The sequence below is a fragment of the Crocodylus porosus genome, unplaced genomic scaffold, assembly GCF_001723895.1.
Source record: "Crocodylus porosus isolate Cpor-Errol unplaced genomic scaffold, CroPor_comp1, whole genome shotgun sequence".
Taxonomy (NCBI): domain Eukaryota; kingdom Metazoa; phylum Chordata; order Crocodylia; family Crocodylidae; genus Crocodylus; species Crocodylus porosus.
Window position 1 is genome coordinate 16,265,326 of NW_017728932.1, and position 15,444 is coordinate 16,280,769.

Below are 15,444 nucleotides of genomic sequence, written 5' to 3' on the forward strand. Positions count from 1 at the left end.
CTCGGTTGTGCTGGCCGAGCCTGGCCGCCGAGCGCGCAGCGCCGGGCGGGGGCGGCGAGGCGCTGGGAAGCAGCGGCTGAGCCCCCTGCAGCAGCGGCAGTGCCCGGTTGGCCTTGGGCCCGGAGCCACACGCCACACGCCCCCGCCGTGGGCTGCCCAGACCCACGCCGTGCACACAGCTGCAGGCCCAGCGCGGGGTGCAGGCGCAGCCCTGGCTCAGCTCTGGGCCTCACGCCTGCGCCTCCCCCCGGGGGGGTGCAGCAGCCCCAGGGGCCTGCCCCAGGGGCGCTCCAGTGGCTCCAGCCCAGGCCTCGCAGCACCAGGTGTGTTACGACCCGCCAGGCGGGTCTCAGCAGCCTGGTTTGCAGGGGCCCAGATGGTGATGCCACAAGTGCCCGAGCCAACTGTACACAACCTGCTTGGTGGGGAGCTCCCCCTCGAGTTTCTCTAGTTCGGTGGCTCACAGGCTGGCAATCACATCCAAGCTGGGGCCAAGGGCATCCCTTCCTTGGGGACCTACGTTGGAGCCTGCTCGGGTTTCCAGGGCTGCCTCCTGCAGCCAAGGTCGTGCTGCATGCCCTCTGCCTTGTCCCAGGCCTCGCGAGCTGGCAGCAGTGCAAGACCACACTAGAAAGGGGAAGTAGGGGACCTGTCTTTTGCTCTGACATCCCTCTTTTTATGCCCTTGTATTTTTTCCCCATGACTTCTCCTTTCTTTGCTTTTCCCACCATCAGTCTGGTGTTTTTTTTCCCATTCCCCAGCTTCTGTCTCCTGCCATTTTCCTCCTGCTCTTTCCTTCACTCCTCCATGTTCAGCACCTGGCTTGAGGTGAATCCCCTTCCTTGAGTTCAGCGGCGGCAGGGGAGGAAAAGCAAGTCACTTGGTCACTCCCGGCCTGCCCTCAGCCGAAGAGGGGACAACAGTACTTTCTTCCCTCAGGAGGGGAGTTGTGAGGATTAACCCATGCGGGGTAGGTACAGTGGCACTAGCACAGCCTTAGAAGCTCCCCAGATGCCTGGTTTCCTCGTGGGCAGGAGGCGGGGCGTGTCGTGTGCATTCGTGAGCACGGACGGGTGACAGAGGCTCTGCTGAAATGCAGGCCACGCTTCAAAAATGTCTGCCAGCTCCCCTCTACCCCAAAGAAGAAAGGCGAAAACTCCCTCGGGAATAGCAGGGCAGGTGGACTCTGATCAGTGCCCTTCGTTTGGCCTCATCTGGCCACGCTGTTAAACCGTCCTCGTTTGTTCGCTGTATCTGCGATGACTCCAGCCTCTCGCTGCTGTCTTGATTCCAGGGTTCGACTGCATATCTGACGACCTGGGCACCACACTGCCAGCGGTGGCGGAGGAGCTTCTCCGAGAGATAAAGAAGACTTTCCAGGAGACCGCGCAGGGTAGGTGGAGAGAAACGAAGCCAGGAGGGAGCTGTTGTGAAGCGTTGGCCGTCGTCTGAGCCTTCAACAGGGCTCGGTGACCCTAGCTAGTAGCTCCCGTCCGTCCCACCGGGCTGCCAGCTGCCTATGGAGATATATCAGTGCCAATACGGCGGTGCTTGCCTGGGACCGTGGGGGGAGGCAGCGTGCCCTTGCTCTGCAGTGCTCGCTCAGCCATGGCTGGTCTCAAATCTCCCCAGTGCAAGCCAGGTCAAGTGCCTTGGAGGGTGGGGGCAGGTTAGGGTGAGGCGCTCGCGATGATCTCAGTGATCCCAAGCTTCAGAAAGTGCCCCGAATCCATCCCCCGCGCATTGACCCAGACTGGATGCTCTTCTATGACCCGCGACTTCTGCGAGCACGGGTTCTGTCGTGAGCACGTCGTCATTTCAGCAGCCGGGGCCAGGCGGCACCGTGGGGCTTCCTCAGTCCGAACTTTGCAGACTATCGCGTCAAGGCCCTGCCTGCTCCCCGCTGCGGCCCGTTGTGGCTGGTCATCCATGCTGGAGATCTGCATGCAGGAGCACCCTTGTCCAGTCTCAGGGACGCTTGTGCTATCAGTGCTGAGCCCCGACAGGAAAGCTAGCCTATCTGTTGTTGCCCAGTAGGCAGGCTCATCTCCGTCTGGGCACTTTGAACACACACACAAGCGTTCTCACCGCTGCCCAGGAGAGGGAGCTACGGCCTTGAACAAGGGGCTGCTTTCCCCTTCAGGCGGAAGAGGGCAGCAATACAAGCCAAGTGTGAAGTCCTGGCTGGCAGTAGTAGTTAGCGGGAACAGCAGCTCCTAACCACACGCTGCATTGCCGGGATGTTTCTGCAGCCCTGCCGAGAGAATCCCATTAGGTATGTTTACACGCCAAGCAGCTCACGGTGACACCTTCACAAATGGAGTTGCTATTTAAGGGATCTGTTTTCCCTACGCCCTAATCAAAGCAAACAGGAAAGCAGGCAAGCCGGTTTGAATGCTTTGCTTAAAGGAACGAGGGCTCGGGACAGCCTGGCACAGGCGCAACCACCCTGGCCACCAAGGAGAGCTGCACAGAGCTCTGCCTGGCACGTGGCAGATGCTGTTGGGGCAGTGGAGGTTCAGAACCTGGGCCTGAGCTGGGTAGGTCTTTTCAGAGGGTCTAATAAAGCCCTAATGTGAAAAAATCAAGCAACAGCTAGGGGTTTTAAGGTGACTAAAACCAGAGATGTTGCACTGGACACGAGAGCCAGATAAATGGACGACCAGACCACTGGGAGCCTCACAACTTTAAAGCCCTGCTGGGATTCCACTAGGGATAAGCAGAAGATCAGGTTTGGGGCCAAAACTATTAATGTGAATGGGTTCAAGAGCTTTTCTTTACTGCAACTGCCTCCCTTAACCAGTTCCCCTCTTCAGTAGCAGCGTCAGTTTTTCCATGTGCCAGATAAGCTGCTATGAGCTGGCCCGAGCCCTCTGGGACTGTGTTGGGAAGGGACAGGCCCTGCAGAGAGACGAGCTTTTAGATATTTTGACCTCATCAAGTGATTCCAAAATAAAGCAGCGCAGGAAGCACATAGATACCACTCTGTTTTTTGGGGGAAACCCCCTCCCAGTCAGTTCATTAAAACAATGGTCCAGGTGATTAAGCTGCCAGGCCTTTCTTTGTGCCTTTGTGAAGCAGCATGTCATGAACCCAGGCCCTGGGGCTCTGTCTTTCCTTTCCCAGTGAGTCTCTCATGAGGGTTTGTGGATGATGCGCCCTGAGCCATTTTAGCTGGAGCCCCAGAGCCACCTGCTGTGATGGAAGGGGCTGGAGAGCCTTGCTCCCTCCCTGCCAGTGCTGCCTCAGCCCTCTAACAGCACCAGGAGTCTCCCATAGTGATACTCCCCTAGTGACCCACTCTGCTCCCACTTGTGGCCCGAGAGGCCAGTGGCTGCAGGGCCGGGCGCACATGTCCTAAGGGAGCAGGAGATCAGCAAAGTAATGTTCCTTTCTCTTTTTCTTGCAGTCCCTGATGAACTCCTGCTGGCGTAAGTACCTCCTGCCCCACTCCCCGCCGGGCCCTTTCCCAGCACCACGTGCCCTCCTGCCAGGAGTGTTCCCCTGCCCCCGCTCGCTCCTCTGACGTGGTCCTGCCAGATCCCCTCCAATTTCTTCAAGGACTGAGTCGGTCAGCTCGGCCCGTGGCCAGTCAGACCAGCACAGAAACTCACGGCAGCTGTGCTGCCGAGATGCTGAACTTGGGCTTGACTTCTCATTCCCAGCCTTCTTCCCAGAGCAGAGGGGGCACGTCTGCTTCCTCCTGTCCTCATTGTTTGCCCACAGTGGCTCTCCTGAATGTCTGCTGTTTGCCCTTGTCACTGACCCAGGCTTTGGGGAATTTTCCCTGGGGATGAAAGGACCCCAAAGCTTCTCTCTCACCCCTGAGCTCCTTGGAACGGGTTCCCAAGCAGGCAGGAAGAGCACGTCTAGCAGCACACCTAAGCCTAGGAGCTGCCTGGACAATAGGTGCCGGGTTCAGGTGTCCAGCCCCCCCCCAGCAGGTTATTAGGTATCCCTACGTGACTCCCAGCAGGTATGGCAGCTATCTATCTGCAGATAAAGGCCATAAACACGCAGTGGGAGGGCTCTGGTCTCCGTCCTGCTTTGAGGGCCTTGCTGTCACAGCAGGGACAATGCAAAGCAGCCTCACTGGGAGAGACTCATGTTCTAGTCATTTCTTAGCCCGACCATTGGCCTGGGAAGCCTCAAGTCCCAGCAGCTGTGGCCCGTAGCTCAGATGTCTCCAGGCACATGGGGTGGGGGGAAGGTGGCCACCACCTGACTGAGGCAGCAGCAAGCTGGGGGGTGGCACATCCGCACTGCCTGCACTGTGCCCTAACCCACCGGCTCCTCTCCCAGGCTCAAGTTTGTGTTCGGCCCGATTGCTGTCCCAGCCTTGGACCTGGTGGACCAGCGCTCGGTGACCCGCGTCGTGTCCCCCAGCGGACGGGCAGCGTACCAGGTATGAACCACGCCTGCTCCGCATCCTGCTCAGGCTCTCCAGCATGTGGCGGTCGCTGTCTGCTCGTGTAGCCCTGGCCATGCAGACAAGGACAAGCCCTGCTCCCTCAGAACTTCCTTACAGCAGGGCTCTGAATAACCTGGGCACTTGGCTTCTAGCAGAAATAGAGAGGAGCCCTGCTCGCCTCTGGAGTGCTTGGTCAACAGGGCATGGGGTTGGGCAGGCAGTCACTGCCCTGGCATCAAGTCCAGCCTCCTCACGGTAGATACAAGAGGCCTCTAGCTAATGCCACTGCAGGCTGAGCAGTGTGGAAACCTCCTCCGGCCAGAGCCGTGAGGGACGGAGCTCCCCACTGCTTCCCCAGCCCGGGCTGTGAGAACAGGCCATGTCAGCCTGTCCCCAGGACAGAAACGGAGCTGGCAGGCCCCTCGCAGGAAGTGCAAACTCTCTCTGCACAACTGGAGTAGACTCCAAGCAGCTGCAGCAGCTCGTGCTAACAAGACGGCCAGAGCCCCAGTGTCCGAGCCGCTAGCCCCCTTGCATCTGCCCACTTCTGGGAGTGCCTCTGCCTGGCAGGTCTAAGAGTATGTCTCAGCCACCCAGCTGATGCCACTCCTGGCCCCCGCAGGGCCCAGTGTAGGGGACATGATGGGTACCACCAGCAAAGCAGCCGCCAAGCCATTGGGGTGTTTGCCTCTGTGTGGGGGAAGGGAGCACCCGGTGCTCCAGGCAGCCCAAGTGGAGGAGTGCACAGAGGCTGGGGAGCTGTTTCCTGCTGTGGGGTCAGCTCCAGCGCTGGGAGGGATCAGAGGGTCCTCCAGAAGGGACCTGGAGCCCTGTCTGCCCATGGCTTGTGCTCATGGAGTCAAATAGGACACACCAGGGGCAGCACAGCAGAGGTGGTGGTGAGAGGGGGAGGGCTGGGCACTAGGTGCCCCCTGCAAGGGTGACCTGTCCTTGCCTGACCTCACTTGGCTGCGGGATGGGGCTGGGGACGTGGCCTGCTCCTGACCCCGGCCTGGCTGGCCGCCTGTGTTCCAGGTGCTGGGGAGCTCCGGCAGGCTTTACACCTGCTACGCCGCCTGTCACTTCTGCACGTGCCCGGCCTTTGCCTTCTCCGTGCTGCGCAAGGCCGACAGCCTGCTGGTGAGGAGCCCGTGTGCGGGGGTGGACGCGGGCTCTGCGCGGAGGTGGGAGCCAAGCAGCTCACAGGGGCATTGCAGGGAGCCCCAGTGCTCCGGCTGCAAACATGGGATCAGTGAAAGACTGGGATGCAGCTGGAGTGGGGCCGGTGCCTGGAGTAGAGCAGGAACCAGGGGCAGCAGCAGGGACCTGTTTGAGCCCAGACAAACCAAGTGCAGGGGGGGCGCCCTGCTGCTGTCCCTGCTGTTCATCTGCTCAAACTTTCCACCCTCAGTGCAAGCACATCCTCGCTGTCTACCTCAGCCAGGCCACCGGCGCCTGCCAGGAGCTCACTGTCTCCAACCAGCAGCTGGAGAACATCCTGCTGGCGGAGGAAAACGAGGATGGATGAAGGACCCACTCTGCGTGCTCACACCCACCTGCAAGCACCTGTGGTCCTGGTGGCACATGCACGTGAGGTGCCTGGCCCCCCGAGCTGAACAAGCATGTACCAGGGCTGCCAGTTCTCCTCGGGAATTGGAGCCGGGCTGGCAGCGCAGCAGGCAGCCCACCCGCCGGGGCCCAGGTGCTAGTTGCACTGTTAATAAACCTACCTGAGGAGCCTGTGTGCCGGCTGAGATCCTGGTGGCTGCTGCTGGGGCGGGGGCTGGGATATGGCAGAAACAGCAGTTGCCCCGGGCCAGGCTGCCATACTCCACACCCATGGGTGCTGTGTGCCATGGCTGGGTCAGCCCTTGAAGCAGGCCAGAGCAGGGCAGGGCTCCATGGAGACCTTTGGCAGCCCGGTTCTCAGCGGCAGGTGCTGCAGGGCGAGGCCCAGGGCACGTGGCGGGTGTGGCCACAGCCAAGCCCTGCTGCACTGGCAGCGCAAAGCTGCGAGGGGCTGCCGGCTTCGCTGCACCTGGGAGAAACCCCGCTGGGGGCCCTGGAGGGAGGGCTGGGGTTCAGGAACAGCTCAGTGCTGCCAGAACCAGGTAACCCTGTCCGTCTTCCCAGGCCCCAGCGTCCACCCTGGGGCGCTGCGATTGGGTTGTGGTTCTGGTACCGCTGGGTATTGGCAGCGGGACAGCTGGGGGCACTTGCGCTCCAAGCTGGGCCTGGCTCGCTCTGCCCCACATTACCCAGTGAGGGAAGAGAAAGGACCTGACCCTGCAGTCCATGCATGGTGCAACAAGCCAGACCCACCCTGGCGCAGCAGGAGTCACGGGTGTGCATGTCCCCCTTGTACAAGACCCCCCTTGCTGCAGCAGCGACCTGGCCCAGGCTCAGCCCGTGGCAGCAGCTGTGGGTCCTGCATGCAAACAGCAGCGTTCCCGTAGCGCCAAACCTGGTAACGTGGAGATGGGTGCACATCCCACCTGCCCAGCCCCACACGGGAAGCGGTGCCCAGCACTGCCTCTGCCCTTTTCACTTGCACTGACAGATTTTTTTTAAGGACCTCGTCAGGGCTCAGAATCTGCCCGTTTGCATTTTACTTTTGATGGCCTCGGGGCTGGCCCCCCACTGGAGCTCTGCCGCTAACTGAAGGGAGCCCAGAGGCATGTCCACACCAGGGCAGTGGCCACAGCAGCCAGTGGCAGGGCGCTCTCCAGCCCTCATGGCCCATAAGAGGTGCAGAGAAAGGGAAGCCCAGCCCTTTGCCCTTGGGCCCTGGCTCTGCTGTAGCACTTGGTTGCGTTCTCTCACAAATTAAGGTGCAGCAAGGGCAGCTGCTTTGAGATCACAATGAACACGAAGGATGCACGAGACTGGGATAAAAGCACCGAACCCTGCCTAGAAGGTCACAGATGAGGACTAAACCCTGAGGAAAGCTCCTGCAGCAGAGACCAGCTGGGAACTGGAGACATGAGACCTCTGCCCTGTGGACCGTGCCTGGGAAACGGCAGCAGCAAAAGGCAGAGCCAGCCGGCAGGAGCCGAGTCGGGAGCCTGCAGGGCAGGCGCGAGGCTGGTGCTCGGCTCCGTCTCCGCACCCCGGGATCTGTCCCCTGAGCTCGGCCTTCTGGCTGGGCAGGGCCGGGAGGCTCAGAGCCACCTGCTGCCACTTTGCCCAGGACCCCACTCCCCAACGCCTGCCCTGCTGGGGGACTAGCACTCCCCCCGCCCATTCCTCAACCCCAGAGCTCGACGTCCGAAAACACGCAAATGCCTCACAGAGCTGACAGGGCTGCAAAGGGCCTGGTTCTTCCCACCTTTATCCAGTTGCGTGCGCCACACGCAGACCAAAGAGGGCTCAGACATGGATGAGACACACCGCGTGCAGGGACCGGGGACGAGCTGGACACCGAGCTACAGCACTGGCCGTGACATGGGCCTGCTGCACGGAGTCAGGCGGGCACGGGGGTGCCTGCTTCAGCAGCATCTCCGGCCACTGACTCCCTGCTGGGAACGTCTCAGCCATTTACACAGCGGATCCAAAACACCCGCGCAAGGGCAAAGGCATCCGCAACCGCCTGGACTCCCCCAGCAGCCTCAGAATAGCAGCTGGGCTTTGGCCCATGCTGGCTGCAGGGCCTGAACACACAGAGCCTTGCCCGGTGAGATTCAGAGGGGCCCTACCCAGTCCGACAGCCACTGCCAGGGCAGGATATCGCGCCGGGAACGGGGGAGCTGAGGAGGTTGAGGCAGTGGCACCTTCCTGCCATCCCAGCCCCTCTCTCCTCTGACACCCCCACAGGAGCGAGGCCAGCTCTGCCCCGAGTGGCCTCCCACTCACGGCCTGCTCCTCTGGAGCCTGGCGCACAGCTTCGGGTCACACCAGCAACTGGGTGACAGGAAGAGGATTTCCCATGGGAGAATACAAGCTGCATCAAACAATTGATGGAAGAAAAAAACCCAACCAGGATCAGACTAACATGCCGTCAGGGCCACACTGCCCTGAGTAACTGGGATCATTACAGGAAGGAGACAGGGGAGGAAAATAAAATTAAGGGTGGAGACGAGCAGCACGATGAGGGGAGCCTGCGTTGGGAGGGCAGGGGTTCAGATCCAACCTCTGACTGGGCAGGAGATGGTGCCCAGTCCCAACCCCACACCCCGGGCATCCTCCAGGGTGAGCCGTGCAGAGGCCCCAGTCACATCCTCCCTCTACGAGGCACTGTGGTCATAGAAAAATTCACATAAAAACCAGTACAAATGCACACGGCTCCTAGCGCAACTCCTCTCGGGGAGCCAAGGATCCTTGCTCCCAGGACCAGGCCGTTGAGGCCCGGGACGGGTCAGGTCAGACGCACGTGGGGGTGGCACTGATGATGCTGCTGACCGTCAGGTGCTGGCTGTGGCCGTTCGGGCACTTGGGGCCGTTGTCCGCCTTGCAAAGCACCTGGGAGAGGATCTTGCGGAAGGTGCAGCGGAAGTCCTGGATGCGGTAGGCATAGATGACGGGGTTGACGACGGAGTTGGTGTGCGACAGGATGATGGCTGTGTACATGATCCACTCGGGCCTGCTGTGGCTGAAGCCCTTGAAGTAGGTGAGGCAGTTCAGGATGTGCAGGGGCAGCCAACAGAAGGCAAAGAGCCCCATGATGATGGCCAGGGACTTGGCCGCGTGCACTTCCCGCTGCAGGGTGGTCCGGGAGTGGCCCATCAGCTCCATCTGCCGCAGCTGCTTGCAGGCCACCATGAAAATCTTGATGTAGATGCCCAGCATGATGGCAAGAGGGAGCAGCACGCAGCCGAAGAAGTTGAAGTAAACCATGTAGCTCATGGTGACCACGTTCTCAAAGAGGCAGAAGACCTGGCAGGGCTTGTGGCTCTCCCTGGCCACCGCCGACACGTTGGTCATATTGGGGCAGCCACCCATGGCATTGTTCCAGCCCATCAGCGGGATCAGCCCGATGGCGAACGACAGGAGCCAGAGCACGGCGATGATGCCTCGCACCCGCTTCCCCGTCACCAGGCTCTTGTACCTGGGGGCCGAGAAGAGCACAGCTGTGGTGAGCAACACACACCACAGTCCCAGCACCGACGGCCTCAGCTGAATGAATGGGCAGGGAAACAGCTACCCCCTCGCCCTGCAAAGCCCACGGGAGCCAGCCCGCACGTGCCACCGAGCCTGAGCCCAGTGCTGCCAGGCGCCAGCTGACACCGCCTTGAACAGGGCCGAGCTCTCGCCCCCCAAACCTCCGGCTTCCCTGCAGCATCGACAACGTAGGGGCCCAGATGCATTTTAAAACCCTGTTGGGCCCTTTGTCAGCCTGGCCCTGCTGCTGCTGCCGCCCAGCCAAAGTCACGGGCGACAGATCCATGAAGAGCAGAACGGGCAGCACCCGGACGCCGCTAACCCAGAGCTCGCGGAGGCCAGGGAAGGTAACGAGCCCTCAAGATGCACCTGAGCCGGTGCTCTCCCTCCTGCCCGGGCTGGAGCCGGGATGCTGGGCTGGAAGCACAGGGTCACAGACGGGGACTCTGCACCTCGGCCTAGTCCTGCCCAAGCGCCAGGCAGCCGGCACGGGGTGCACACCTGAGGTGCGAGGCTCCGGTGACAAAGCAGAGGCGCCCAAGGCAGCACCAGCAAGTGCCCGGAGCCCAGCCGCAACCATCGCTCCTTCGCCATTGCCGTTTGCGCTCACGTTCGCTGCTGCCTGGGCCGGGGGCCAGCTGGCCGTTGCGGGGCGGCTCTGCTGAGCCCGGCCGGGGGAGGCGAGGGCGCGGGGCCAGCAGTCAGTAATCCAGCCGCGCTGGTGCAAGAGCCAGAAAGCCGGCTCCCAACTGGCAGGAACTGAGTCATCTCCGGCACGGGCTCCCGCGGTGACCCTGCAGCCTGGAGGGCTCTGGACAAGCTGGAGGCCCCAGTCCCAACTGGGGCACGCGGTGGGACAGCGCTGCAGGGCTGCGGCATCTGCCCTTGTGCTCCCTGGAGGAGCCACCCCATCTCCCACCACAGAGGCCCCTCGTCTGGGCATGGCCAGACCGGCTCCCCCATCTCGCATCCGCCTCCGGCGCTGCTCCCTTCCAGCATCCGCGACCCCCCAGCTCCTGTCCTCACAGCACATGTTTCCATGTTTCCATTTCAGCTCCCGCCTGCCCCTCTGGCCTGTCCGGCTCCTGCTCGTGGAGCACGTACCCTCGGCCCTGCCAGAGCCTGAATTATGCCCGATGACGACGCTGGCCTGAGGCCTCCGAGCTCAACTGCTGAGTAAATAACGGCGGGTTAGCGCAGGGCAGAGCCCACACGGCCTAGCCAGCTGGTGAACGGCGCGTCGCGAGCCCATGCTACCAGATGCGGGGAGCCGAGCCGAGCCGCTCAGCACGTGGCACCTCCCGCTCAGCTGGTCTTTGTGGCGTGGCGGGGATCCCCGTGCTAGGGCTTGCACAAGCACAAGGAGCAGGGACCCAGGTGGAGCCCACAGGGGCTCTCCCCCAGCACCGCACTGATCCCACCTTCTGTGCCCTTCGCACCGGGCTCCCAGCCCCGCTGGGGTTGCCTGCCCACCAGCACCAGGGCGGTCATTTGGAGCTTGCATCACCGTGGTGGCTGGGCCTGGGGCTTTTTCCCTGCAGCCCCCTGTCCTCTGCGAGATGCCCATGGGTAGCAGAGGGCAGCGCAGCGGATGGACCTGGGGGAGCCCAGAAGCCAAAGGGTGGCCAGAACCAGCCATCTGGTCCCAGGCTGCAGAGAGGTGGCACACACACCCGCCCTCACGGAAAGGAGCAGCTCCAAGCCTCCGTGCTGGCGAAGGGAGATGCAGCCTGCCCCGACACGCTCGCCCTCTGCACCCGCAGAGGCAACACCCCCCCTGCCCTGCCCACGCAGCACAGCCCTGCCCTGCGGCGCGGCGCAGCGCACACGGATGGGCGGGGGCTGCAGAGGCTGTGCAGCCCCGGTGGGTATCGGCGGCAACACCACCGCGAGGGTTATCAGCACCACATGCCAGTCCCCCGAGCCTGCCAGTGGCTTCAGGGCAGCACATCTGGAGGCACAGCTGGCGCCACTAATTCCTGACAGCTCTCAGGCCAGAGCTGCCTGCTGCACCCCGAGCCCAGGGCGGCGGTGCCTGGAAGGGCTGGTGGGCAGCACAGGGCCTGGCTGAGCTGGGTGTAGGAAGAGGCCTGGGTAGAGCAGGGACGGGGGATTCAGCTCTGTGCAGCTGCGGGGGGACCAGGACTGAACGTGGCCAATAGTTTTGGGCAAAAAATGGGGCACAGTCCTTTGAAAAACGAACACCTGGTGCTTTTGAAATGTCTTTGCAAACAACTCTGCCCTTCATGGCGGGAGCGGGCGGTTGCCATTTAAGACCAGACCTGCACTCTGGGGAGAAGGTTTCCGGGGCCGCAGACCCCAGCTGGCAGTGCCCAGCATGCAGCCCGTGGCTCGTCCCTTGACCGCGCTCGCCACGTCTTTGCCTTGCCAGAGAAGCTGGAGAAACGTCTGTTTCTGAGGCATCAAAACTGATTCCCCGCACGGCGGAGTGGCAAAGCCCAGTCGTCCTCCCGCAGGTATCGCGCCACAGCCTGCGCGATTCCCGCACAGCTGTGACTGGGCGGCACGGTGACTCAAGGAGGGGACCCTGCCTGGCACCCGACGTCCATGCCCTGACTGCAGACGGGAGCCCTGCCACCCTGCCACGTGCAGCCGGATGCCATCAGCTTCCTCTGAAAAACTGCAGCTTCCTCGCCTTGCAACTGTGCTTCCCCCCGCTCCCACACGCCACGCTCACCGCTCCCGCGGGGCCCTGACCACGCTGCGGGCGGCACAGGCGGCACGGAGCAAGGACAGGCCGCGGGGCACGGGGCTCAGTCAGAGCAGACGGGAGAAGGGAGGCGGGCTCCCGCCCTGCCCGAGTCGCTCAGCACAGGCAGAGCGGCGAGGAGGTTGGAGAGTCAAAGCCGTCGGGAGGAAACGCTGGGTTTCTTCCCCCATGCAGTTCAGCCACAGGAAGCCCCGGAGGTTGGGACAGTACAGGCGGCACGTGAGCCGGGCGTTTCTGGAGACACGTCAGAGAGGAAACGAGGGTTAAACCAGCCCGAGGTAAACGAAGCCACTCGCTCCACGTGGAGCCGAAGCTAGAGCCGGGGTTTAGGGTTTCTGTTGTTTCACCCCAAAAAGCCAGCCGGATTTTGGTGGCACTGTGCCTTTGCCCTGACTTGTCAGGCCAGGCGCTGGAGGGAGGACGCTGGAGGGAGTTTGCTTGACACCGACCCTCTGACAGCTGCACGAGAGGGACAAACCCCCCAGCCCCGCAGCTGCCGGCAAACCGCTTCCCTGGCAGCAAAGCCTGCCCAGCGCCCGGCACGCGCCCTTCTCAAAGCCCGCGCCTCTCCCGCACTTTCCTCTCTAGCTTTCTGCGTCCCCGTCTCCAGCCTCCTTAGAGGAGCAGCAAATGGGCTGAACTCGAGCAGCCAGTCGGGCGAGTCGGGAGCTGGATTATCCAAGGGCCGCGGCCAGGCTGAAGCAGGAGGGAGCCTCACACCTCCTCCCTGCCAGGGTTTGCCAACCAACGCTGCCTTCAGCTGCCAGGCCTCCGCGTACTTCCACGCCCAAGCCGGCAGGGACGCAGTCCCTGAAGTGGCAGCGTTGCACTGGCAAGGTACCTGCGTGCGCCCTGCACCGAACCGTCATCCAGGGGCACCCCTGCGAGGGTGACCGCTGCAGGGCCCCATGGTGGGAAGGCTGCTCCCCGCTTTCCAAAACACACCACGGACTCTCACTCCCCGCACGCGGCCTGCCCACGGACATTCCTCCGTGCAAAGACGGAGATCCCGCCATGCCCTGCGCTGCTGCCGGGGCCGGGAAAACAACCCTGGCTCCCATCTCCGGGCCGTAGGGGAACCGCGGTCGCGAAGACGTCCGTGCAGAGGGGAAGGCGGCAGAGGTGATGCGCAGTTTTACAGGACAGCAGCGGAGACCAACAGGAAACAAGGGGCCGTCGCATCCCGCGTGGCAGCATCGACCTGCCCCGTCCCACCAAACCGGCTGCCCAGCGAGGAGGAGAGAAAAGGGGGAGGAACGATTTGCTTTCCTACCAGCTGTTAAAAATACCCTCCGCGGCAGGCGAACACCTGCTCGGCTGCGCCTCTGCTCAGGCGGAAACTGAACCCCGCCGCCCCGCGCCAGGTCCCTTCCAGCCAAACACAAAATTGGGGGCCTGAGGCGAGGAAGTTCTCCTGGACGGCCCGTGCCGCCACGTCTCGCAGGGAGGGGGTGGGCTTCATGGCACAGCACACCAGAAAAAAGCCAGGCTGCCTTTTAGCCCCTCTGGAGCTGGTAGACCCACTTCATGGAGCGAGAAAGAAATACGCAGAATAGGCAATAAATCATTATCTCGGGCCAAAGGCAATTTCCTCTGCTTACCCTGCAGCAGGTAGCAGGTAAACGATTAGCCAGGTTCGCGCAGGCCGGCAGCCCTGAAACCCCCTAAGCCCGTCGCCCTCCCGAAGGCGCCGGCGCCGCAGGCCCGTTCCCGGAGAGGGGGCGCGCTGCGGGCTGTCCTGCTCGGCATCTCTCTGGCACTGCCCTCCCATTACAGCCGCACGGCCCTACCTGACGGGAAATCACGTTTGCCAAACGCACCGACACGCTCTGATGTACCGGAAAAGGGCCGGCGGGGGTCGCCTCTTTCAAGGCCGCCGCATCGTCATGGGAATCCTGGCCACCAAAGCAAGGCCCTGGGTGGATACACTGCAACGATGCAGCTGGGCACCCCCAGCCCCCGGGCACATGGCTCTCTCTGCCAGCTCCCCCCGTGCTAAGGTGCGGCCATGCCAGCTCTGTGACAGCTCGAGGCTCGCTACGCTTGTGACCTTAGGACCCGGCTTTGGTGGCACTTTTCCAGCCACTAGGAAGCTGTGGCACCGTTTGAACCCCGCTCACAAGGCCCTTTGGCCCAGCGCATGACACTGCCCCTCTACACAGCCCGTGACAAGTTTCTCTTTCACATGATCCCATCCCGACCGGAGGAAGCCTGCTGACAGCGAGGAAGGAGAGATCTGCTCCAGGTTTCCCAGTTTTGCATCTCCTCCCTGCTCCAGCGGCGTCTTTCTGTTAACCTTGCACGTATGCGAGTGCTCACAGCACCGCTCTGCCCAGCACGGGCAGCCTTTCCAGCGGCTGGGGGCTGGGGCTAGAGCCCGGGGGGCCCGAGCTCTGACCAAGGTGACTCACCACAAGGCCGCTCGCAACCTGACTCGTGCGGCAAGTGGGAGCTTTGGCCGCGATCCAGCTCTTGGCTGAGAAATGGCTGCACACAAACAGCTCGGCTCTTGCTCGGGGGCCGAAACGAGCCGCCGGGTCGCTACGAGCCACAGCCCCTCGGCTTTTACGGCCGTATGCACCGACAACAGGCCCCTCCGGCTGCCCTGGGCCAGACCCGTCCCCCCAGGAGAGCAGGCAGGGCGGACGGGACCCCGGAGCCAGCTCGTGCCCCGCTCGCCCGCACCCAGGGGCGCCCGGTGCCCCTCCTCTCCTCACCTGAGCGGGATCCTGATGGCCAGGTACCTGTCCACGGCCACGGCCAGCAGGCTGAAGATGGAGCTCTGGGTCAGCACCAGCACGAAGCAGGCCAGGAAGAGGCAGCTGTGGAAGTCGGCGCGGAAGCCGATGCTGATGGTGATGGCGAAGGGGATGGCCAGCGCGCCCACGCCGATGTCGGCCACGGCCAGCGACACCAGCAAGTAGTTGGTGGCCGTCTTCAGCTGGCGGTTGGTGGCCACGGCCCAGCACACCAGCACGTTGCCCGCGATGGACAGCAGGGCGATGAGCAGCTCCAGCGCGATGTACGGCCTGTTCATGGCGAGGCGCTGGGGCGCGGCGGGCGCCTCCCCGGGGCCGCAGCCTGGCAGCAAGGCGCAGCCATCCGCGCCGCTCGGCGGGGCTACGTGCCGCGCGCGGGTCCCCTCCGGCTCTGCCCCGCGGCACGGCCGCACCAGCCTGCCCGGACCAGAGAGAGCTGAAGGGGC

At 62.9% G+C, this 15,444-nt stretch overlaps 2 protein-coding genes across 3 annotated transcripts in view; one reads left to right on the forward strand and one right to left on the reverse strand.

The window, feature by feature from the left end:
* Positions 1–6,155, forward strand: part of ZSWIM7 (zinc finger SWIM-type containing 7) — a 9,513-nt gene extending 3,358 nt beyond the window's left edge. The window contains exons 2-6 of one of the 2 annotated variants that reach the window (XM_019545767.1): positions 1,295–1,393; positions 3,410–3,431; positions 4,303–4,405; positions 5,447–5,551; positions 5,823–6,155. In XM_019545767.1, the coding sequence (XP_019401312.1) occupies positions 1,295–1,393; positions 3,410–3,431; positions 4,303–4,405; positions 5,447–5,551; positions 5,823–5,939 (446 nt within the window). In that variant the 3' untranslated portion in view covers positions 5,940–6,155. Of the gene's footprint in view, positions 1–1,294; positions 1,394–3,409; positions 3,432–3,561; positions 3,977–4,302; positions 4,406–5,446; positions 5,552–5,822 lie in introns of those variants that run through there. The other variant, XM_019545766.1, reaches the window with a different exon arrangement.
* A 1,570-nt stretch (positions 6,156–7,725) lies between these two features.
* On the reverse strand, positions 7,726–15,405 carry ADORA2B (adenosine A2b receptor). Its single transcript, XM_019545768.1, has 2 exons — positions 14,957–15,405; positions 7,726–9,455 (listed from the first exon to the last, which is right to left on the reverse strand). The coding sequence occupies exons 1-2, from the start codon at positions 15,274–15,276 to the stop codon at positions 8,771–8,773; spliced, it is 1,005 nt and encodes a 334-aa protein (XP_019401313.1). The 5' UTR covers positions 15,277–15,405; the 3' UTR covers positions 7,726–8,770.
* Between the last annotated feature and the right edge of the window lie 39 nt (positions 15,406–15,444).